Below are 26,104 nucleotides of genomic sequence, written 5' to 3' on the forward strand. Positions count from 1 at the left end.
CTTTGCAGGGCAACACACATTCACTCTCACAACTACAGACAATTTTGAGTCTCCAATCCACCTACCAACGTGTGTTTTTGGACCATGGGAGTAAACTGGAGCACCTGGAAGAAACCCATGCGGACACAGAGAGAACACACCAAACTCCTCACAGACAGTCACCAGGAGGAAACCCACGCAGACACAAGGAGAACACACCACACTCCTCACAGACAGTCACCCAGAGGAAACCCACGCAGACACAGGGAGAACACACCACACTCCTCACAGACAGTCACCCGGAGGAAACCCACGCGGAAACAGAGAGAACACACCAAACTCCTCACAGTGAGTCACCTGGAGAGGGGCTCAAACCCACAACCCCAGGACCCCTGAAGCTGTATGGCAAGCTGTTTTACAAATTCTTAAAAAATATAAATGTTATAAAAAAATAAAAAATAAATTTGAAAAATTATAATTTATAGGTTTCATCAGAAAATCACATTCCCCTGAGATCTTTCTTCAAACGTGGACAAGAAAAACTCTCAGGGCTGTAGGGTGGAGGGCAAATGTCCTGGAGACCACAGTCACACACCGTGCAATACTCCAGTTTCCTCAACACACTTGTGTTACTCAGAATTACCTGCAGGATTAGTAAAATATATCCATACGTCCCTTGTAAATTTCATTTCAACATTTGGTCTGATCAACAGCTGAATCAAGGGTATTTGTTTGAAGCTTGTCCCTTCTTGGTTGCAGTGATTAATTTTACTCATCTGATGTGAGAATTTGATGGCATTCAGCTTTATAAATATTACAGAAGATAAGTAATGATGTTGGATGATTAATTCTGAATCACATAAAGCCACTTCCATACACCCAAGGGTATAGGATGGTGCTCTATGAGCCTAGAGTGTGCAGTTCTAATTTATAACCCTCAAGCCAACACTTGGTATTGAATGGTTTAGAGTGGGCCATTTATATGGATACACCTTAATAAAATGGGAATGGTTGGTGATATTCACTTCCTGTTTGTGGCACATTAGTATATGGGAGGGGGGGAAACGTTTCAAGATGGGTGGTGGCCATGGCGGCCATTTTGGATCCAACTTTTGTTTTTCTAATGGGAAGAGGGTCATGTGACACATCAAACTTATTGGGAATTTCACAAGAAAAACAATGGTCGCACAAAAATGGCCGACTTCAAAATGGCCGCCATGGTCACCTGCCACAAACAGGAAGTTAATATCACCAACCGTTCCCATTTTATTAAGGTGTAACCATATAAATGGCCCACCCTGTATATATTGGATATGGTAGCTCTAGATGCTGGTTCACCAATTAGACAAAAAAAACCCTCCAACATCCATGTATTTAAGAGGTTAAAAGTTTGTCCAGAAAAAGACAAGACTAAAGACATACTACAAAACGATTATATAAAAATATGTAAGCTTAGCACAAGCGAAAGTGGCACAGACGTAACGACGGCCAAAACCACATGGCCTTAGAAACCTGGCTTGATACACAGTCAGAGGTATAGTTTAGAATGTGTAGCTCTGGTGCAGGGTGTGTGTTTGGAGGTGTGTGTGCCGTGGCCAGTGTGTGGGATGGCCACATGCTGTGTGGACCCACTGGAAGCTGGCAGGGCAAACCAAAGCCAATTATGTTTTTTAATGTCACCACTGGAGATGCCTGGAGGGAAGTGGCTGTGCTTTCTGGCCCCAGGCCGTCAGCTCTCACACGCTACACTACCACTCTCTGCTACACGCACAAGCGGCTTCTAAAGAAACTCCCATAACACAATTACTTCAACACTGGACCTCGTTGAGCCCCTGGAGAGAGCAACACGCTGGGTTTAGCATGCGCGTCCACACCAGCGTCTAGGAAACTGTCAACAAAGTTCAAAACAAGTCTGTAAACAAGGGACAGGCTTTGGAAAGGAGACTCTAAAGCACCAAACGCTGGTGCTGGGGGGTGACGTTTGCGCTTATAGCTGATTCTTTTAAGGGTGCCAATAGAATGGGACTCTCTGGAGCAGCAACACATGAGCCTAAGGAGGGTATGAAGCCCCATCAGCATTCAGCTGTAGAGAGTTGGAACCGTGTTCTGTGCAGTGATGGAACTCCATCCAATAATTGGATTAGATTTTATATCCAGAACCTAATCCTCCAACAGTAAAATACCTGACCTCACTAACGTTGATGTGGCTCCATGCCATAAAATACTCAAAGCAATCTTCCAATATCTAGTGTAAAAGCCTTTCTCAGATGCTTTATGAGCTGAAGAAGAGGCTCATGTTTAGAGTATTTATTAACAGCCAGACTCTCTGTGGAAAAAAACGGATAACGGGCCGAGCTCAGTGTGTTTGGGGTCATTAGTTGGGCAGGGGGGCCAACAGAAGCTGGAGGTCTTTACAAATGGGCCCCTGATTAAGCCTGAAAGGGGATTAGCGAATTCTTAATCCCTTGCTTCTTTCTGCCTCCGTGCTGCCTGACACACTCGCTCTAGTGTCTGCTCCACAGAGGTGATCTAAGCTGGACAATTCCCGACGTGGGCTCCGTCCTGCGAGATGCCTTGACCTACTGGGACTAGAGAGAGAATACGCCCTGCAACGTTCTGGCTTAGAAGTTGGCTGCACGTTCTGCTTCTCAGGGTCCAAGTGATCTCATAGATGTTTAGTGATGCTGAGCTGTTCGTTACTGTGACAAATTCTTTTTTGTCTATTTCCTTTTCAGCACACGTTTGCGACAAAATAATAAAAAAACAAATGGGAATGCACATCACTGTCCATTTTTAACTCAGTGTTTGCTAATCCTGCTAACGATTTTATCACAGCATATTATCACGGTTGAAACAAAAACTTCAAAAACGTTTTTATTAGGCGTACAAATACGTTTTAAATCGTTTTTGTGTAATGTATATTTACATTTTAAAATGTAATAAACCTCCTGCTCGTTTGTCATTTTATAGTCACTTGTGTTATTGTAGTTAGCAAAATAAAGCCTCTAATTCAAGTCATTTATTGGTCACTGCTTTTGGAATTGATTTAAATTACAATTAAATATCACACAAAAAACGCTTTAAACCGTATTTGTACACGTACTATGTTTTACAGCCTTGTTTTCAATGAATAAGAGCAAAACTAAAAATAACCTGGCTGCTAAAATTAAAGATGTTTCCTCTCTCCTGAAAAACGACCATTTCGGAGATACGAGGTTTTGATCTGACAGCGACAATGTGCTCTTCACTACACAAATGGTATTTCCTAAGACCTACATTTGTAAATTCTGACAGTCTAATCCTAGAAAGAAAAATCTAGCCTAGTTTGTCTAAGCACTTCCCATTAAAGCCTCTTCTTGTACTCTTTTTCAGCACTGGACAAGCCTTTCTGTGCTGCATTATGGGCTGTAAATTGGTATTCCAGACAGGTATGATGAAGAATTCAGACTCGCTTGCCCATATTTGGATCCCATGCAGACTTAACCCCTTCCCACACAATCTAAGATACATATTCCCCATAAATTTCCCATCATCCACCAAATGCCTTTAAGTCTTCCAAAGCATGGAGCTCTGCGCTGACTGATAAGCCGTCTTCCTGTGGACGCACACTTAATCCGTCACACTGAGATGAAGCTGTACATTCCTAGGCTTGACATATCTCATGTAAAGCTCTCGTTCTGTTGTAGTTCACCTGTTCGACCTCTGAATTAAAAAATCAAAGCAATTTCGAGGCCTACGTTCTATAAACTGCATGAGTTCTATGTAGAAACGTTTAAACACAACTTCTCTATAAAGCTTGCATTAAATAGTCCTCCATCATTCCACAGCCTGCCGTTCCATTGCTCAATCCAGTGCTGGGGGCTTTAAAACCTTGCAGCAGATGCTTGGCATTCAGCAGGAAGAGCTCAGAATCATGGACAGCTGCTTTAGACTCATTCTACTCAGTGTGTGCTCAAATCCAGGCCTGTGTAACCAATATGTGCACATTAAAGTACCCCACATCACTCACTGTAAATGTTTACAAACCTACGGATATATGGTGAAACATAAAGGTCACAGGAGATGTATTTTGGGGTAAAAACCACAGGCTGTTGGGGAGGTTTTGAGCAGGTTATATGTTAGGTTTCGCAAAAAGTAGCCCTCTGTGCTCCCCTGTGCTCCCTGTGTTCTAAATAAGGTGGTTCTAAGACAAAAACACATATAATTTTAAGAGTAATTACAATGTTAAAGGTCCTGTAAACCAGCTATTGTATCTCGAAGCATGGTAAGTGCCAGTTAAAGTGCATTGACTCTAATCTCAACTAATGGCTCTAACTGCAGTGTACTCCGCTGTGACTTAATGAGCACTGACACACAACATTTAGAAAGGACCAAACATACCACTACCCAGTCTAGAATTTACTGGAAATGACAGTGGTAGTGATACTTAGCAAAGTTTGGGAATATCTTGTATAAGTCTCCAATGCCTAACCCACAGTTGTCCAAGGACAGTGTACTATTGTATACTGTACAATAAAATGATATTTCGGCAGCAGAGTGGCATTGTGGGTAGTGTCTCTGCCACACAGCTCCATGGTCTTGGGGTCCTGGGTTTATTTAAATGACTTTTAATCTTGGCTATGTCTGAATGTTTTATAGTGGTTTCCACCTGGTGCCCAGTGCCAACCTTTGGCTAGATGGGTATAAAAAAGTAGAAGCTGTGTGTAGATTAATATCAGAGACCCACCCAATTGCGGTGAAGAACCCTGACAACAAGATAAGCAACGAAAGAGGTCTTACTGATGACAGACGGGAATGTGTGGAATGCCATTTTGCCATTAGGTCAATTTTATACGGGGCTTCTGTGAACACTCAGGTTCCCCACTCCTCCGGCAGCTGGACTGATAAACGTCTACTAATGCTGAGCCTTCTCCGACCAATTCGATAACCGTATTTAGGAACTATGAAATATCTGAATTACAGGTAATACGTACTCTCAGTTTTTTCACCTAGAAAACTTTGTAGTTTTATAGTCTACAATTTCTTATCTACAGGCTACAGTTCCTACAGTTTCTCCATCTTAGGGATTTGAGTAGGATTTAAGTAGGATTTGAGAAGTGGCAAAATGTATACAATGAACAATTTCCTATGGAGCTGGCGTAGTTGTAATGTCAGAGATTTACACCTCTACTCACTAGATTTGACACACTGCACACAGAGCTCATCAAAATACAGCAGTGGTCCAGTACTTTGGCCTCTAACAGTGAAATGTGACAAGTTCCCCTGGCCTCACGACTGGATCAGGTTACTGTCTGCTGCCAGGGGTCAGAGCCCGAGTCAGAACGAAGAAGACGGCCTTCATCACATCACATCCTGCTTCTCTTAGCTAGAGGGAGGATGAGAAACACAGGAGTGCCCTCACATTAGAGTTCAAATGTCAGCTTGATTGATTAGGCCTGATTAACACCATACCAGAGCTTGACCATCCTTCTCTCAGTGGGTGGCACGCTCTTTCAGATTCGGAAGGTTAAAAAACGCTTTCTGATTGGCATTTCCATTTGGAAACGAGAACCTAAATGGATTTGGATTGGATAAACACTCAGAAATATTGACATTTCAAATTATGTGGAGGGTCTTTCTAGAAATGGTTTGGCGAAGCATCACATACACAGCTTTTAATCCCAAATGTAGCTGATCAGATGTGAGTGTGTGGTACCCAGTGATGCACCGGTGCCCTGTCCCTGACCCAGTGATTCCAGGTAGGTTCCAGACGCACTGTGGCCCTGATAAGTGACCATGAAGTGGTTACAAAATGTAGTGTATGTCTACATGTGTCAGTGTGTGACCTCCAGTTCACCCGAAGGCCTTAGGACTCTGCCAAAAACATGGAAACTCACTCGTACCCCAAACATCTCATTTGCATCCTTCAAAAGGGAGGAGATTTTCTGCTCCGATTGAATCGAGGCTGGAGATAAGCACCAATCTGCGTTGTGTGCATTTCAGAGCAATTTTCCCTGGAACTCTCCTGAGATGAAACAGCCTCTCTGTTGTCAGCTTTGCTGGATTTTCTCTGTGGGAGGATTTTAAAGTGTCCTTTAGGTTTCTTTGGATCCCTGTTGGTGTCATATTTATAGTCTTCCTTAAATACGGGAAGGTATAATGTTAGTGGAAAGTTTAAACTCTAAATGACGAATTTTCCACTGTTTTATCACAAATATGATAATAAAATGCCCCACAACACACTGATGCATTTTTCACCCTGATGTATGGCAAGGTGAGGTAATGCATGACAGTCAAACGTTCCAAAGCGAACCAAAGTTGCTACATATGAGGGAAAAGTCTAGACATAAAATGATTAACTTTGAGGATTTACTGAGGGATTTTTCACATCTGGCCACTTTAGCTCTATCAAGAGCTGTTGACAGGCCAGGTTCTGTGGGCCTGGCCAATCCTGGAGTCCCTGACCACAGCCCCATGACAGGCACTGGTCCTGCACATGCCTGGGCTATGCCCCTTTTGAGTTTCCAGCTTCCAGCGGGGCATCTTGCTTTGATTAAAATGCCTTCTGCGCTTCTCATGCGAGACTCTTCTGGCTCGGCGGCACTTTGCACTAATGCATTTAAGAGCAGCTGCACTCACATTCACCATCAGCAGGCCCACATGGACAAATCACTCACAGACATCTCCCTACATACTGCTCCGGCTCTAGCAGCGATGCACATTCACACACAGGTCTTTGCTGCAGACTAAGTCTAGTGCTAGGAAACGAATAAGTCCATCGTCACACTGTGGTAACCACCAAGTCTAGTTACAGAAGCTGTTCTGTTTGCAACAAAGTCATAAATCTGAAGGGGCGGGTTATTCTCAAGCTGTCTGACCAAAGCAAAGCAAGGCTAGCTGGCTGAATTAGCTTAAAGGAATCAGAACTCATTCGAATGTCCCAGACTCTCAATCCACAGTGCTAGCTAGTTCTTTACTAAACATTTATTATAGTTAGATATATATTTGTATATATTTTATATATAGCACAATGTGTGGCAACCTTTTTTTAATCTGGTCAGGGGAAAAATACAGTAGCTACTGTTTTAAATGTCTTTTGTTTTGCTAACAAACAGTTAGCAAAGTGCCTCTTCCCACTGACAACAAAAGAAATAATGCACCTAATTCCACAAAAACATTCCATCTAATTTGAAATCACCGGTCACTCTGGACCTACAAGGCTAAAGGCTTAGACTACAATACAGCTATTAGCATTGTGTAATAAATAAGTGAAGCTAATTTAGTTAATAATTTAAGACAAGTTAACAGTCCTTATGTTGGCTTCTGCAGTTCTGCCAAGGAACTACAAAGCCATGCTAGCTATCTGATAGCAATTCCACATTAGCATTATGCTAGTCTCATGCTACACTACACTATTAGTATTTTGCAGTTGTAATCTCTATTGTTCAACTCCTCACACATTTACTAAAAAACAAGACCTAATTAAAAGTGAATGCTAAAGAAGACAGCTAACATTAACATGGCTACTTGATCTCACTAAACGTCATTCATTGTTAGCCACAATGGTTTTTTTTCAGCCCGACCACAAGAAGCTGGCGTTGTTCTATCTGATAGCAAAATTGGGATAGAAGGGTGGGAAAAAATAGAAGAGTAAATGCCTTAGTTTGTTACTTTGTTCTCCCTTTTGTCCTTCATCTGTTCATTACAGCATGTCCAGGGGTCAGATTCCATACCCTGCCTCATCCTTGATGTCGCCATGCTCTAATTATCATAAAACAGAGCAGAGTAATTGTGTCACTCTAAATATCAGAGGGTTCCCTGATGGACCCCAATTCTGCAGTGACTCATTCTTGCGAGCACAGGATCCATTTTATTAAATCAAAAACATCATAGAGGAAATATTCAAACATCTGGTCTATAAACTAGGGCTTTGCCACAGTAAAGGAGGCAGAAAGAAAGAGGTTTTCATGTCGCTAACCAGGCCGCCTTGCCCTCTCTCTCCCCTCCCTGGGTTTGGGGGGAGCCTCACTGATGATGCAGAAAGCAGAAAGGATCTGGAGAAACATTCTGAAAGTCTGATCATTCTGTGGCCTATGCCCAAGCCCACATTCGCTCAAATTAACTCCACACACATGCAGGCACTGTCAGATACAGGAAATCAAAATGGCAAATGGAACAGGCAGAGCAAGGTGGATATTAATGTTTCCAGATATTCAGTCTTTTAATGAAGGTTATTTGTGGAACAACCCCAGCCCAACAGCTATTGGTGAGGCCAATACTAAGCTCACACATTTCACACATTTCAACCTAATTCCACATGTAGTAAATCAGTCAACACATGTTTGGTGTCCATTTGTTACTTTAGTTTTGCCCAGGAACTACAGCAGTCATACAAGACCAAGCTCTTGTCTCTTCGGACCCGTTTACACTTATTAACATGCGTTTTGTATCTGGAATATTTGGATATACTTTGACCTGAACCTGTTTACACTTGTCATTAGAATGTGTCCCCAGCCAGAGCAGATGAGATGTTTTTACTTTCCCACATAAAAAGCACCCCAACGTGTACATCATTCCTCTTTTCCTTCCTCTAACCAGCTGTAAACATTTCTTGAATGTTACTACCTGTGTATTATAGGTTCTCAAACCTCTGGAATAAATGTTTAAACCAGGCGGGGAAAAGGCTGTGTCTTGCAGCGGCTGTGATTTCTGCAGTGGTAACAGCCACGACTGTCCGGAGGAACTTTTGGACACAACAAAGAATTCCTTTGCATATGACAATTGACACTGAAGTTGATCTGTGACCAAATCCAGCCACCGATGTCCAGAAAAAACACACCTGCGTTGTCCCTGGACACAGCCAATGCATTCTTTTTACATTTGTTTTAAATTCGGACGAGATCCTTTTCTTTCTCATATCGTATCTTGTGGGGTTTCAAACCAGGATAAATATCCAAACATGATCCAATCGGATCATTTGTGGAAGGGAACTGCAAAACAGACACACCCACTGTATAAGATTACCAGTAATTTGGAGTGTAAACATTAAAAACCTTTCCATTTTATATGCCCCTGTGTGTCGATAGTGGCGGACTCCATTTTCTTTTTTACATGGCAGTAAACCCAGTGCACGAATCCAAACTTGTCTGTGAATTCTGTTGAAAATCTATCCATCCATTCATTATCTGTAACCCTTATCCAGTTCAGGGTCACGGTGGGTCCAGAGCCTACCTGGAATCATTGGGCGCAAGGCGGGAATACACCCTGGAGGGGGCGCCAGTCCTTCACAGGGCAACACACACACTCACACATTCACGGTCACTTTTGAGTCGCCAATCAACCTACCAACATGTGTTTTTGGACTGTGGGAGGAAACTGGAGCACCCGGAGGAAACCCACACAGACATAGGGAGAACACACCACACTCCTCACAGACAGTCACCCGGAGGAAACCCACGCAGACACAGGGAGAACACACCACACTCCTCACAGACAGTCACCCGGAGGAAACCCACGCAGACACAGGGAGAACACACCACACTCCTCACAGACAGTCACCCGGAGGAAACCCATGCAGACACAGGGAGAACACACCACACTCCTCACAGACAGTCACCCGGAGGAAACCCATTCCCAGTCAGGTTCCAGGCTAAGTACATATACTGACGGGCTTTTAACTGGACTCAACCAGCCCCCCTCATCCTCCGCCCCTAAGCCACAATGCCATGTGCACCAAGCTCATTATTCAAGGCCCTCACTGGTCTTACCTAATCTCTAACTCTGAAGGCTAATCTGTTGTTTGGTCGGAACAGTCCATGACCGAAGTCTTAGGTCTGAGTATGGAGAGCCATAGTGTTGATCCAAGGCCTGGAGTCTACTGTCTACTGATCAGGCTTTCTGGGATCATGGACATATAGCTAAATGCTACAGCGAGTGCCCGCTCTCTTACTGGAGCATGAGTGCCTGGGAACATAGAAATGAATGACATAAGTGTGTTTGTTTGCTATGACAAACATAGTAGAGCAATAATGATAAATTCTTTTTAAAACCTAAAAAGCAAATGATGTAGCACAGAGCATTGGTCATTGGGCTGCTGCTCAGAGGAAGCAGTGACCTCACTGGACTCCTTTGGGCACAATGGAAATATCTGCCTACTGCCTTCCTGTTCTCTCCTGTACAGGAAACCAGCACAGGGACAAAGACATCCGTATTGTCCAAGAAGGTGCATGTTGTCCAGTTGTAGAGTCATTTATTGTGCCAAATAAATGACATAAATACAATTAAGTGCAGCCCATAAGTAATAAGCCCGTACGTTTTTGGCATTTGGGCTCATACTTCAGCACATTGAATTTGCATTGAAAAACACAAACATTAAAGTAGGGTTGAGTCATATTAACCATACAATATATACCACAATTTGTAGCCTTTTCCATAGGGATATTACAAGAAATAAATCACGAGTTCTCACTTTATTAAGAAGAATGTTGATATTAATCTAATGCAAATATTAATATTGAGCCATTTTTGCTTCTAAGATTTAAGATAAGGTTTATAGGGTTGCTGAAGCTGTCCAAGAGTACGTTGTTCCTAATAAACAATCTGCTATTCTTTGACCTCTGTGTGACCTTTGGTAATATTTTGACCAAACCACAACTTTACAAGCCCTTTCATATTTATAATATAAAGAGCTGAGAGAACAGAGTGCCCTCAGAAAGTGGCCCTAGACGTGTCAAAGCTGATTTAGACATCAGTGAGAAGTAAAAGCCCAGTGATGACTGTAAAAACTGGTATTGTTTACATTGGTGTGCTACGATATTCACAACAAACCCAATGCACTGAAGCCTTGTAAAATACCCCTCACGCTCCAGTTACCTATGAACTGCACTGTACACTGTATTTTTACCAACAAATAGCCTAGAAAAACATCATATTCTGTACAATAATCCAGCTTTCCAAACACATATAAAGAAGATTTTGTGTTGCACAGTGCATTGTCTATTTAAGGGTAATGACATCCCTAACATAAGCTAATTCTACCTCTTGTGAAATAAGATGCTCTGAAGTGGGAGGGGCCACTTCAGAGCATCAAAGGGCAGTGTACATGGAGCAGGGGCTCTGCTGCATTTTTTCTTTTGTTTCCATAATGACAGAGCAGCCCATGTGAGGAGGAGACCAATGGGGCATTGTGAAATGCAAAGATAAAATGAGCGAATACATGTTTAGTACGAGAGTGGCACGTCGGCAGGTGGCGGGAATGGGTTTGAAAATTTGCATAAAATAATGGCTCTTCAAACTATGGTACGAAGTACAAGCTGAACCTGAGTGGGGTGCTGCAGAGTTGAAATTAAGCAAGATGCTGACTATAAAATGAGAAGGTAAAGAAAATAACACTTTTTAATGTGTATGTCGTTTAGTTCCATCCATTCATTATCTGTAAGTGCTTATCCAATTCAGGGTCGCGGTGGGTCCAGAGCCGACCTGGAATCATTGGGCACAAGGCGGGAATACACCCTGGAGGGGGCGTCAGTCCTTCACAGGGCAACACACACTCACACATTCATTCACTCACACACTCACACTTACGGACACTTTTGAGTCACCAATCCACCTACCAACATGTTTTTGGACTGTGGGATGAAACAGGAGCACCCGAAGGAAACCCATGTGGACACGGGGAGAACACACTAACTCCTCACAGACAGTCACCCGGAGGAAACCCACACAGACACAGGGAGAACACACCACACTCCTCACAGACAGTCACCCGGAGGAAACCCACGCAGACACAGGGAGAACACACCAACTCCTCACAGACAGTCACCCGGAGGAAACCCACGCAGACACAGGGAGAACACACCAACTCCTCACAGACAGTCACCCGGAGGAAACCCACGCAGACACAGGGAGAACACACTAACTCCTCACAGACAGTCACCCGGAGGAAACCCACACAGACACAGGGAGAACACACCACACTCCTCACAGACAGTCACCCGGAGGAAACCCACGCAGACACAGGGAGAACACACCAACTCCTCACAGACAGTCACCCGCAGGAAACCCACGCAGACACAGGGAGAACACACCACACTCCTCACAGACAGTCACCCGGAGGAAACCCACGCAGACACAGGGAGAACACACCAACTCCTCACAGACAGTCACCCGGAGGAAACCCACGCAGTCACCTGGAGCTCACAACCTCCAGGACCCTGGAGCTGTGTGACTGTGACACCTACCTGCTGCGCCACCGTGCCGCCCTGTCGTTTAGTTGCACTTCTTAAAAGCTAAATATTCAATTCATTGTTGCAGCTGCTATTCAAGGAATCGATTTCTCATCCAACGTCTTCCAGCGATTTCAGAGAGCAGAACAATTGCACCTGACATTGTGCGAAGGTTCCACTACATTAAAAGACTGACTCAGTGTGAATAGGTCTGTAAGGTCTGGGCCTTGGGAATCCTGAAATCCTGCTCTGCCAAATGTAAAAAAATATATAAACCCAAATGATATAATCATTGACCATTAACCACTAAACGTTCACGATACCTAGCAAAATAAAGCCTATAATAAAGGCTTACCTTTGTCCTGTGCCAAACATACAGTCACTCCATTTATAGTACAAAGCTTAATCTTGGGAAATCTCCCTTGTAGCTTCGCCCACCCACTTACAAGCTGTTTATCACTGTGTGAACATGAATAAGACAAGAAAGATTCAGATGAACACTTTAAGCCATAACCACACCAAGAACCCAATCTCCACCACACAGCTATTGTGCTACACATTCCAAGCCCAAAAAGCTCTTTAGCCCCCAGCTGTGGTCCCCCCCCACCACACCCCAACCCACCCCACACACACACACCCTCACCAACACTGGGCCTTATGATGGAGAGCTCCACATGCCCTTCACAGCTCAGGCTTCATCTGGCTCCAGCAGGAGAGCACACTGGGTCTTGTTTACTCTGTCCTCCCCACATGAGAATGGTGACCCTCCCCCATCTGGAGTGGCCTGAATGTTCCTCTGCCTAGGAATATATCTGCACCATATGGGGAAAACACCCATATTGATATTGTACGCCTAGATACTGCAATACAAATTTTTGACCCGTTGTACCTTGCTCCTATTCAGTTTAAAGAAGAAATGATTGTAGTGTACTGACTGTTGCTTGACTTTAAAATGTCTTGTTTGGGTTACATCATCGTGCACCAGGAGAAACCAGTGCAAAACTATGAGTGGAAAAGGACAAAACAATGTTGCATTTGCACACACCGACCACGCCCAAATCTCAGCTCTAAACAAGGGAGGTCAACTCTGAGGAGATTGGGACGAACTCTGGGGGGCTTTGCTTTGGGCACAGAAGTCATAACCCCCCTGTCACTCACCAGGATAAAGCAGTAATGGAAGAGTGGGAGGTGACAGGACAGCGGTGGATGTCTTTCATTACAGGAAATTAAAGAGTGGAACATGTAAGAGGAGGACATTTTGGGAATGGTCCCTCACTCAAATTATTCATTTAAATCCAAACAAATGAACAGATAACTATCTGAGTACATGATTTTGGAACTCTACACAAGTTGAAGTGATGCAGGCCTCACAGAGGCTTCCAGTATTGTCCAGGGAAGTGTGTAAAAGTCAGGATGTGCATTTGTGTGCGCTCCCATGTCCCATTAAATGATGAAAAAATTGAGTGAATTGCTGCGAATGGGAAAGTCATTTCTCAATGTGATCTCAAGACAAATGGCAGGGTCAGAAAAACACTGTATATAAACAGCTCAATAAAAATGACAGTCGTATAAATAACAGGAGTACTGGGGTTTAAATAGGAGAAATTCTGCATCAGATTAGGTTCTGACTTCGCAGACCTGCCTCACTACGGCATCATTAATATCCACTTGCAGGTTTGTAATGGCGTGAGTTTTCTGGAAAGGAGTTGGGCCCCACGTTAAATTCTGGCAAGTTTCTCCAAACATCAAAAGCTTTTTCTCTTTCATATAATCACTTTAAGTAATCACTGCAACCAGCCAGCTAGTTCTGTATCACAGAGCCTTCGACACGCAAAAATACTATCACTAAAATACACTGTGTAGGCTGATCCAGGATGTTACATTCCAGATAATGTAGTTCCACTGCTCCCCAGGCCAATGCTGGGGGCTTTATACCCTGTTAGTTGGCACTCAGCATTAGGTAAACTGGCCTAAATAGAGTTTCTCTATGGCTTAAAAATGTTACATTTATTCATGTTCAAAAATTTTTCTTTATTAAGTAATTTGAGTTGACTTTAATGTCCCTGAGGGCTAAACTAAAATGGGCGTCATCTTCTGTCCACTGGGAAAAGACAATATACTATATCACTGATATTTGGTGAGGAAGACTTTGCCTTAATCTCCTTCTCCAACAATAAATGTCCATCTTCCACTGATTACTGTAAATACGTTTTGTGCACCCCACCTATCTCAGTTTTCTTCCTAATGTTGAGGGAGACAGAGTACACTGTAAAAAAATTGCTGTAAATTTACAGCAAGCCTGCTACAGTATTTTATTGTAAATCACAGTATTTACAGTAAATTATTGTATTACTCAATTACAGTAATATGCTGTAAATTTGAAATACAGTAGTGTTCCTGTAAAAATACGGTAAATGGCTGGGAACTCTGCTGCCAGTAGTTTACTGTAAATCGCAGTATTTACAGTAAATTATCGTATTACTCAATTACAGTAATATGCTGTAAATTTGAAATACAGTAGTGTTCCTGTAAAAATACGGTAAATGGCTGGGAACTCTGCTGCCAGTAGTTTACTGTAAATCGCAGTATTTACAGTAAATTATTGTATTACTCAATTACAGTAATATGCTCTAAATTTGAAATACAGTAGTGTTCCTGTAAAAATACGATAAATGGCTGGGAACTCTGCTGCCAGTATTTTACTGTAAATCACAGTATTTACAGTAAATTATTGTATTATTCAATTACAGTAATATGCTCTAAATTTGAAATACAGTAGTGTTCCTGTAAAAATACGGTAAATGGCTGGGAACTCTGCTGCCAGTATTTTACTGTAAATCACAGTAATTACAGTAAATTATTGTATTACTCAATTACAGTAATATGCTGTAAATTTGAAATACAGTAGTGTTCCTGTAAAAATACAGTAAATGGCTGAGAATTCTGCTGCCAGTATTTTACTGTAAATCACAGTAATTACAGTAAATTATTGTATTACTCAATTACAGTAATATGCTGTAAATTTGAAATACAGTAGTGTTCCTGTAAAAATATGGTAAATAGCTGGGAACTCTGCTGCCAGTATTTTACTGTAAAATTTACAAGAAATTTTTTACAGTGTAAGGTCTGGCACCAGAAACTGCAGGGAATTAAAGCTTTTATGGCTGAATCCCATCAAATGCTCAAAGAAGTGTTCCAACATCTAATCTACAGCCTTCCCTTATTTTTTTACCCTCCCTTTTTACCCTACGAACATGCTGAAAACCTGCATGAACAAATTTAGACTAGCAATTTCCCAACTGTGATGCTTTATGCAGAAGCTTATATCTAAGGAACAGACGTTTCTATACTATTCATGTAGCAGGTCGTATGCCTTCTCTTTCCTGTTTCCTCCACAGAGAGAAGCCACAGGGATTTGTTAACCTGTCACGATGGGGTCGGCGGAAAAGAGGGTCGAGTGCATTCTCGCCTCGTTTATACATTCAAAAGAGCATCAGGGCGAGCAGTACAAACACCTGCTGGACATTTCCCTTTGCAAACACCACAGTTTCCTTCTGCCACTAGATGGCTTTCAACACTCCTGGTGTAAAGAACCAAACCAAGAGGCAATGAAAATCTCCTGAAGGAGAAAATGAATACAGGAATACCTGCCATACCTCTCTCATGAAACCCAGCCACTCAGCCTTAATTGATACAACGCTTTTTTCCCCTTTCAAAACAAGACCCAGGAGATGGGAATATAAAAAGCAAACACCGTTAGGAATCTAGCTCTCATTCTTGGATCTCAAATGAGGGCTCTCAAATCACCATCAGGTCATTCCAGAGTTCTCTGTGCTGAGAACCATGATGAATCTTGTTCTTGGCTTTCGTTAGCAGATCTATTGCATATTTGTCCGCTGTTTTCTTAGAAGCAATCCATTTGACCATCATGACCCTCTAAGGGTTTCAATGGACAGTTATTTGCAAAACTGCTATTCAAAACAGCTGACTGACCTCTCTCTGAGCCAGGGTTGGACTGGCCATTGCCAGAAATTGAATGTGGAGATGCGGACTGTGAGGCTCTTTGATATTCTCAGTTTTTGAAGTTATTGGATTGGACCTTCATCCAGGACCTTTGGGATGAGATAGAGTGATGTTTGTGATCAGGAACGTATCATGCAACACCAATAATTGACCTTAATAATCCTCTAGCAGCTGCCACCAAATCCTCACAGCAAAGGTCCAGCATCTTCCACAAGTAGCAGCTGTTACTGCAGTGGTGGGGGACATAGATGACCCACAAAATATGGACCCTGAGAAGCAGTTTGAGGTTTATCCATCCACAAAGCTTAGTACTTAGGAAGGGTAAAAAGATTTTAGACGTCTGGCCAGTCCGGACAAAACTAGGGTCAATGTCCATCTCTGGTCTTAGCGTTTGCTTTGTGAAATACATGGAATTTCAAATCTTACCGACCTTGTAAACGACATGGCACTGATCAGTTCTTAACTCTGCATTTCCTCTGTTTCTCACTAGAGTTCAAACCCAGTCCTGATGAGTATCATTCAGCACACGTTGTGGAGGCAGTCTTCGGGGCGGAACCTCACAAATCCTATCAAGTTGCGCTGCATACCTCTTTACCCATGATTCCTTTCCAAAACAAACGTTGAGGGGCGCCAAAGAAAATTTGCTCTCCAAAAGCCCAGATCATACAAAACCAGTCCAAGCTCTTCCAGAACCTGCATAATACCAGAGCAGAGCAGTCTGCCTAATGTAACACTAGTCCAGGCGTTCCAGATTCAGGACTGATGGACTCTTCTATGCAAAGTGGATCCACTGTGGAACGAGACATTCAGTCAGGCACACGGCTTGTGTAATATCCCTGATCTCACTGATGTTAGAAGCGCCGAATCCTCACTGCAATATTGTAATAAAAGAGATCTCATAGATGTCAATGATTATGTCAAGTTTCAGAAAGCAGGAATGATCTATGGCTGTAATCTGTGCTCAAAACCATGGCTATTTTCACACACAGTTACGTCACTTATATGAACCTGTAATCACATTTAGAACCACAATCCGAAAATTAAATTATGATGTATCAGGGTGTAATTCAGATCATTTGTCACATCCCTATTTTCCCCTCTTTACGAACAGGACAAGCTTGCCAAAAGCAAAAAAAAAAAAACAACAAAACCACTTAAACTGTCCATTTATAACTCAGAGTGAACAAAGCCAGGCTTAAGGCTGTGTAGAACAATCTCAGCAGGGAACTGGCTTTGACATAAACCCCATCTACCAGAGCAATAAAGCAATGCTACGAGGAATGCAGAAAGAAAACATATTGCTTTATATCTGCTCTATGCCCCTCTTGAGGAAGTCAAAACCTTATTCCAAGTATTACAACATGAATTGCATAACCTCCAAGGCTCACAAAAACCATATTATACTCGGCGGACAAGTGAGCCATTTCATTTTTTTAAAACAGAAATCAACTCTTTTGGACAAATGTTAAATTCTACTCCTTCAGTGGAAAAAAGGCTGGGGAAACCCTGACAAATCCTTATCTGGCTTCCAATAACACTGGGGAGACCTGGGTGAAGTGACCTTGTATACGTCACACGAATAATTCAAACCATAAATCCACAAGTGTTCAATCTGACACAAGGAAGAAAAGCTGGAGTTTTGTAAAATATTGAGATATTCTGGATGGAGTCCTTACATCAATGTGCTTCTCACCATCCACTTTCCACATGTGCTTTTGGTGCTAACTCTCCATAAACACACTCCACTTCCCAGGTGTAAGCTAATAAACTGGGAATTAGACACATTTTAGTACAACACTTAAAACGTTGGGACAGTCTTAAACAGAAAGCAGGGAAAATCTACTTTGGGCGGTTTGTAAACAAAGGCGGTAAACAGACATGCACAGAGCCATGTGAAAAGTTCAAAGAACACTTTAAACATGAGATGCAGCCATGACTGGATATTAAATTAGCATCTTTGAAATGTCTTGCCTGTTATGAGCAAGGATGGGTCAAGGCTGATCACACTGCCCAAAAAATATATTAAAGAACATTCCAACAGCTTCTTATCCAGAGATTTACCATTTAACGTCCAAATGCAAGAGTCTGTCATGGTAGAATTACAGCTGGAAGACTTGCCTGACTGCAGTCCAGATCTGTCTCCTATTGGATATGTGTAGTGCATTAGTAGGTATCCATGTACTGTTGGTTTACTAATGAATATTCATGGAAAATGGGGACAAAATAATGATTTTATAACCGGACAAATAGGAGTCTTCAACCTCCAGATGATAATTTAGAGGGAAAATGATAATAAACATCAGGCTTTCCGATCTTTTTTGGAACGTGTTGCAGACATTACATTTTCAATTAAGGAATATTTATCAAAAATGTTTAGAAATCAAAAGTCAAGACGTTGAACAGAACTGCATTTTGCTTTTATTTCAAAGTCACAAAAGACAATGTATTTAAATGAACATTTCTCTGTGTGTGTGTGACCCCTTGCTGCCTCCCACAGCATCTAAAAGTGTGTTTGAGTGAACTGCAGCTCAACTCTCACTCCCCCACTCCAGCAAAATCCAGACATAGAGCTCAGATTTCCACAGATTTTAAAGAAACACCCCTCAGCTCCCAAGCCAAATATGCATAGCACACATGCTAAACATGCTAACGTCTTGGATCTAGGGTGCTGGAGCACTCTTTCCCTGACAAATGCCATACTTAATTTTCTTAGTCATAGCACAGACTGTGGCTAACAATCAAAAAGCATGAATACATGTTATTTATACAACCCTCTTCACTTTCACACAGGATTATTAGCTAAACTCTGGCAAGCAGAGCGCGGTAGGCTATAGTTTATACAATAACGTAAATTCTTAAAATAACATCGCGTTGCCAGAAATTATGCAACGCAATATAACCACATGCTAACTTAAATAAACAAGAGCACATTTCCTCAAATTATGGAATATAAATTAGAAAGGGTTCCAATAGGCTAAGCAAATTCTAGCCTAAACAAATGTGTTTTTATTCTAGAGCTTTAACTTTTAATATTCTTTTGGAAATAGAGTCACCTTCTGCCTCTTGTGAAAATCCACGAAACAAAACCACACTTGTGCTTGTGGTACAGCGTGTGCAGAGCTGTTCTGAAATCTAATAAAGCTGCAGTAATGAGGGCTCCTCCTGAGGGGAGGCAACTTGCTCTGCTTTAAAATCCATTCAGACTGAGAGAGTGAATTCCAGTGCCCTGACGCAGACACGGCCTCTGTCACTGAGAAGTAACGGAGAAATGCACAGGCTTTTCTGCCTCAAACACAGAAAACATAAGGCTACAGTTAATGATTATCTCTATAATAAGTAATTTTTTAACTTTTAAGCTTTATGCTATACCCTCTCACTTTAATGCCCTGATTTAAAGTTAACCAAAGGCCTGTGGAGTGGTACAACACTGTAAGCATTATCCCTATCATCAGGAGATGGTAAGTTCATCATGCTAGTGACCCAGAGACCTCGCCTCAATGTGACTGGGTGGGTTGAATGGTCTACACTCATCCTCTATCACTTAAAACAATGCTAACACAATGCTAACAGGCCTATGTTACATAAAATAACAGTACTGGACAGTACATCTCCTCCAAGTGCGCTGAGCATCAACAACTTTGTTAGCATATGCTAGCTTTCATTCTCTAAATCAAGTAATTGATTGACTAAAATCTTTATCACACATAGCAAGGTACGTTTTTCTACCCCTCTACAAGGAGCTGCACAGAGCATTTAAGTCATGAGCACAGCCTGTATGATCATCATTTAAAAGCACCAGTTTACAGTTCAGGGATTAGCCAAGAGAACACATGTTGTTTAAAGATGTAGCTAGCGTGGGGCTAATGATTGCTTCCAGCAGGGCAAGCAAAGCTCCCTGGGCTAATTACATCTGATAAAATCAATCCGACTTTGGCTTTGCGTTCCTCCACGCTCTAGGTTGAAAACAAGAGGGTTTACACACTCGCAGCCAAACAAAAACCTGTCGCTCTTCCAAACAGTCAGTTTTTCTGGGATAAATGCACCTGAAAGCCATTTTACAAGTGTGCACAAAACCACCATTGGCTAATCAACACCATGTTAAACTGCTCACCACTGTATCCTACTATACTACCCCCCATCGTACATTTTTTAAGTTAATGCTAATACTTGATAATAATTTTAAACTGATAAATCAGCTAAAAGGAACATTTACACCATTTTTAATTTTACAATAAATGCAGCCAAACTACCAAAACAAACTTTATAATGGTTAGAAAAAATAACTTAATACTGGAATGTTGCTGGTTCAATCTCCTCAACCAGCAAGAAAAACTTGGGATGGGGGGAGTGAAGGAACAGTGCTCCCAGACAGTAATGAATGTTTGACCCAAATATAGCCCACATCTGCAGTTCTCTTATGGCCCACGATTGGCCTTGAACAATGGCGTTAAACTCAGGGTGAGTCTGGCTGCCTCCACTCAGCCACAGCTCCACATTATATGGGCCAGATTTCAGGTGGGTTGTGGATCAAATCTGGGCCAAATTGATATTTGGAATGATTCCGGCCTCCACAACAATTGCCAATTCCATAACTGAACCGTAAGTGCCAAACGTGGCACAGTAGACCCAAATTTGTTCTCCTTCAACCACCAACAGCTCCCCCAACTGCTCCCAGGGTGCTGGGATGGCTGTGAGTGCATGTGTGTCCACTGTCCTTAGTGGACTTATGCATTGCCCCTGCTGTGCTAGTCTGCCATTATTCATGGTTGTGATGTCACCACAGATGTGTTGTTTGATTGGTCCAGTTCCAATTTGGTTTGCACTGGAGTTATAAGCATCAACAATGATCATTTCTCTTATCCAAACCAAACCGAGCAGCATGTAATTCAGTAAGCAATCTTAAATAGCCATGCTTACTGTATGAGATAATGTTGTCTATAAAAAAAGTTACATCACATTGTTAAAAACCCCAGCAGCAGCCTGAATACCCTCTGTGCCTTTGTCTGTTCCTATAGATAGCAGACTATTTCTGGCAGTATATCAATACTTAGTGTGTTCTAAGAGTCATGAAATAGACTGTATTATGTGTAAAATATGCACTCTGGACTCAAGGGTCACATTCCTGGGAGCATGCAGCTCTATGGCACACGGTACAGTACACTGCCAAACTTTTAAACATGCTCCCAGTGCGAGGAAGATCAAAGCCTGGGCAAGGGAAGACTCTGCAGGGGGGGTGACATCAAATATCCCCAGCGAAGGACTTCACAGGACTGGGGTCCAGCTTTGTTTTAATTCCCACACAGCAATGAATTTCAGTGCTGTGAACCACAACTGGCTAACACACCATCGGTGTCGGAACCAAACCTCGGGTCACTTAAAAAAACAAAAGAAAAAAAAGAAAAAGAATTGTAGACTTACATTTCAGGTATAAATTACTGCAAATAAAATGAACACCAAACACTTTTGGGTCATTTTTTTTGGTCCATTCTTCATAAAATACTAGACAATATTTACAATAAATGAAAACTCAGAAATTGGGGCAGCTGCCTATGAGCTGGAACTAACAGAGCACTTCTGACCTTCCCTCTCCCCCATAGCCCAGCATGATGCTATCCAATACTTAGCATTTAGCATTTAGCATTCTCCTCCAAGTGTGTTAAGCTGTTCAAGACATTATATTGTTTAAAATCCAACTTGAATAAAATACATGCAGTGATTTGCTGCACGTGTCTTCCAGGAAGAGTGTGCCTTCACCCTCCAGGGTTTGGTGGCATTGCATAAACTGCAGAGCCCTAACAAGTAGGTCACACAAAAAAAAAACAGGTTTTACTGTTCACCAACAGAGAGAACACACTCATGCTGCCCACTGCAAAGGGAAAGCAGCCCTGGTCAGTTATCTCTAAGGAAGCAGTGGGTAAGACCAATCTCTTTTAGAACAATGCTATGTGCCCAAGCTGATGCAGTGCTGCCCGCAGTTTTGGGCATCCAGTAGCCAGCTTAACTCAGCATTCTTCTCTATACAGAGTAAAGCCGGATGAGTCACCCAGGAGCAAAAGAGTGTGCATAGTTTTCCAACAGTGGCAGACAATGAGGCAGCAGACGGACATTAACCCAATCCCACCACACTGAAGTCGTCTCCCTTAATAAACACAGCGCTTCCTCTGGCTGTCTGAAGCTGGGCTTTCGCAGTGGTCCAGTCCCTTGTGACCCACTCTGAGCACATGCAGTGTTCAGGGCAAGCAAACAGCCACAAATCCTGATTTTATAGTTTATGCTCTTTGCGCTGAACTGCATCCTTATATTCCTGCACCTCGCCATCACCTTAAATCACACAGTGATATCCAAGATTACATCAGTCTGAAAGGCAAGGGGGAGCCAGGAACAAATGTTTCTCATTCTGAAGTCGTTGGACCAGACCAGCGGTGTTCAGATCTGGTTCTGGAGGCTAACGTCCAGCACATTTTGGCTGTTCCTCAAGTCAAACGTCCACTCAATCTGGCAATTAAAAGATGACTCATGGAGTTTGATGGGACCTAGGCTAAAAATATACAACAAAGATGTCTGACAAGTAGAGAAGGTGCTTATAAGAGCATTCAGTTGTATACCAACACTGTCATGCTAAAACCTTGTATCTCCATCGTTTGAAAATCCAGCTGTCTTTAATATTGTGACAAAATTTCATACTTTAAAAGTGTCCGTGCTTTTCCTTTACCCCAGCTCCCATTCTCAATTTTTTGCTTCTCAAATTTTCAAATCCTCAAAACATAAGTGTTAGGTGTTGACTTCTTTTTCAGCTCAAAATATTGCAATTTCAAAGAGTTCAATCCAACGTTGCATATATTCAGGCCAAAATGGCCTTTGATAATGATAGTTATCCAACTTCGTAGCCAGTGAAGCCCGGTCTGAGTGTAGTTTACACTCAGCTGGATGAAGCGTTTCTCTTCCCTCCCGCAGGCAGAAGAAAGAGCGCTCGTAAATCAGCCGCAGAGCCGCCGGCCCGAACGCTAGTCTGACATTACTGCGGTGGACGACGAGCTGAAGGAGACAGGAGCGAGCCCCACGCCGCATGGGGGAGCGATATGGACTCAGGCCTGCAACCACACACACACATACACACCGCATCCTGGCTCCCAGAACACACTCCCTGGAGGAACAAACTCCGCCCACCGCATGCTACACACTCTCTGTCTCTCACCAAACCCAAGCAGGCCCTCTCCAGGCTCCATACGCCTGACTGTTATTGTTGTGTTAAAGACAAGAAGCCAGGCCACTGTTCACATGTCAAAAGTCTGAGGACAGCGTATGGAGCACGGACACAAGTCAAAAGTCTGGAACATTAGCTCTGCTCCTTGTGCTTGTCTGAGTCTGAAAAATAACCACAGGAGACAGTAAAAGCAGGTTCAAAGAGAGTAGGTGTTTAATACTGAAAAGAAACATTGCCTCATGTTATGTATATCTTCCAGCATCCCATAGAATCACTTGTCTTTGTGTGTGATATGTAGAGCCCCAGGATGTCTGAGATGCATAGCACTGAGGCGTACAAACCATGGATGTGTGTGGAAGCAGAAGTGCCTCAAAGTGCCTCACTTAAAGTAAAAATAAATAAGATATAAGGAACCTTGATTCAGGGATTCAGGGCTCAAGACGTCTCAGAAACTCCACTCTGAACAATGATCACAGTGACCACTTTGTTTTCAATTTAAAGGCCTCATTTTTTTCCAAAATTAGTCAACAAGACAAAAAAAAAAGGGAGGGGAGAAAAAACGAGAAGGCCGTCCAGTGACAGCTAATGAGGACCAGATGCCCTACCTTCACTGGTAGCTGCATTCTTTGGAGCTTTGGTGGATGTCTGATCCGTACTTGAACTCAGGTCGGAGGAAATGCTGGAACTGGCCTTCCCTGCAATCAGAGAGAAACAGAAACAACCCCCCAGGACATGTCAGGACACCCACCACAACTTTGCCCAATGCCCTGGCACATGTTAGTCATAATGAACAAAGCGAGAGCGAGAGACAAAGAAGTTGATGGGGGGAGAGAGAGAGAGATCTGGGTACAAGTGATGAATAGTACACCAACATTGCTCTCCCAGTCAGCACAATGGAACAGAACCTTGGGCAGGATTCAGTAGCCTTAAGGGTGAATGTTTACGCACCCTTTATTTACTGAATTGAGCTATTTTAAGGTGCACCCACATTCAATTGTACACTCACAACTTGGATAAGTTTTGTAGAAAACATGAAATGAAATGAGGCACTCTAGAACAGCTGCCTAAGTCTAAGCTCACCATACTCAATGCCAAAGGTCAGCTAGAAGGGTATAGCCCCCCCCACCCCGGAAAAACAGAAGCTCACCCCATACTTTGGGGATGAGTTGTGGTGGAATTTGTGATCGAGAATCAACACTTACTCACCATTTCCACACAGCAACATTCCATCATCTACTCTATCACCATTCTCTTAAAACACAAAACAGAAGCAGCCACTGCAGGTAAAGGGAATAAAATCCTATTTATATCCCACCAAATGGCCTTCATCTCAGAAGAAATTGGACGAGCGGGTGTTGACAAAGATACTGAGATTAATTATCGATTAATAAGCCTGAGCATTTCAGGAATCTGGAATTTCCAATGACATGATGATGGAGTGGCACAGAAGCTCCTGGAAAAACAGATCAAAAGGAGCTCCAAAGCTGTATCTCTGTAAAGCTTGTTTACCATGATGTTACAAACACAACTAGAGCCAGTGTAAGCTTCTAACTTGACCATATAAGGTCTGACAGAGGGAGCGTCCACATACTAGGCAAGGGGGGAAAAAAAGCCCTTGCTGTGTAAACAGACCTGTTTTTCATGAAACAGACTCACTGTGATATCAGTGCATTAATTCATGGGTGTGTTTATCAAGGCGAGTGGTAAAATCCCATGAGCTGGGCCCAGTGGCCTTCAGTGAGGGATTCAGGTCCTAATGTGACGTCCACTTACATCACCACCATTGTTTATTGTCCATTGTCTCTGAAGAATGTGGGCTTCAGACTAAGTGAGATTAATTGGCTAAATTGTGGTAATGGGGTTCTACACAGGCCTGAAGGACGCTCTCATGGTAAAGGCTCACATGGGTCAAATATACTACACAGTTTTAAGGTGTGTACAAGTGTAAACCAAAGTGGACAGGAGTTACAAGCCAAACGGAGTAGCACAGTTATTACAACATTGATTATAAACAGAGTGAGATCAGTGCAGTTATTCTTCTTTCATTAACCAAATGAAACTCATGGCATCTAGGGAGCCCTTTTATTTATTTTTTTTCGCTTTAAAATTATATAAATAATCTATTATAATTACTAAATAATTTAAAGACTTTAGTTAAAATTATTCTTACAAAATATAGCTAAATACTAATCCTAATAAAAAATGTGAGGAGGGGTTCTTGGTCCAAACTAAGGCCATTCCAGTCCGAGATGGAACCCTTCCAATACAATGTGCTGGCATTGCGCTGTATCACAATAAATCATATTCTGTCCTGAAATAGCAGACTGTTTTTGTTAGCTAAGGTTCAATAATAAACAAAAATAAAGTTCTATGAACAAAAACAGCCTTTAAATGTGACAGAAAACAATGACAAACGAGAGAGAAAAACAGTGACAGTACTGAGGGACGCTGTTTTGAATTTATACACTATGTCATGCTTTAACATACCAGGAATATTTTTTCAAGCGCTCTCGCTGTGCACTTCAATGCCCAAAGCTAAGTTCTTAGCTGTTTTGCGGTTTGAGAAAAACAACTATTTAACTTTTTTTTTGTTTTGTTCTGGAGCTTTCCATCTGTGGCTTGCAAAAACTCAGCCTTTTCTTCTGCTTGGCACATCGGACAGCCACAAAGAGGACAGAGGTATCTTCGTGTGTGT

General features: G+C 42.4%; 1 protein-coding gene across 1 annotated transcript in view; it reads right to left on the bottom strand.

The window, feature by feature from the left end:
* LOC136678946 (F-box/LRR-repeat protein 7) overlaps nucleotides 1-26,104 on the bottom strand; it is a 42,978-nt gene that overhangs the window by 11,039 nt on the left and 5,835 nt on the right. The window contains exon 3 of the mRNA XM_066657152.1: nucleotides 24,015-24,104. Within this exon, the coding sequence (XP_066513249.1) occupies nucleotides 24,015-24,104 (90 nt within the window). The remainder of the gene's footprint in view (nucleotides 1-24,014; nucleotides 24,105-26,104) is intronic.

The sequence above is a fragment of the Hoplias malabaricus genome, chromosome Y, assembly GCF_029633855.1.
Source record: "Hoplias malabaricus isolate fHopMal1 chromosome Y, fHopMal1.hap1, whole genome shotgun sequence".
NCBI classification, from domain to species: domain Eukaryota; kingdom Metazoa; phylum Chordata; class Actinopteri; order Characiformes; family Erythrinidae; genus Hoplias; species Hoplias malabaricus.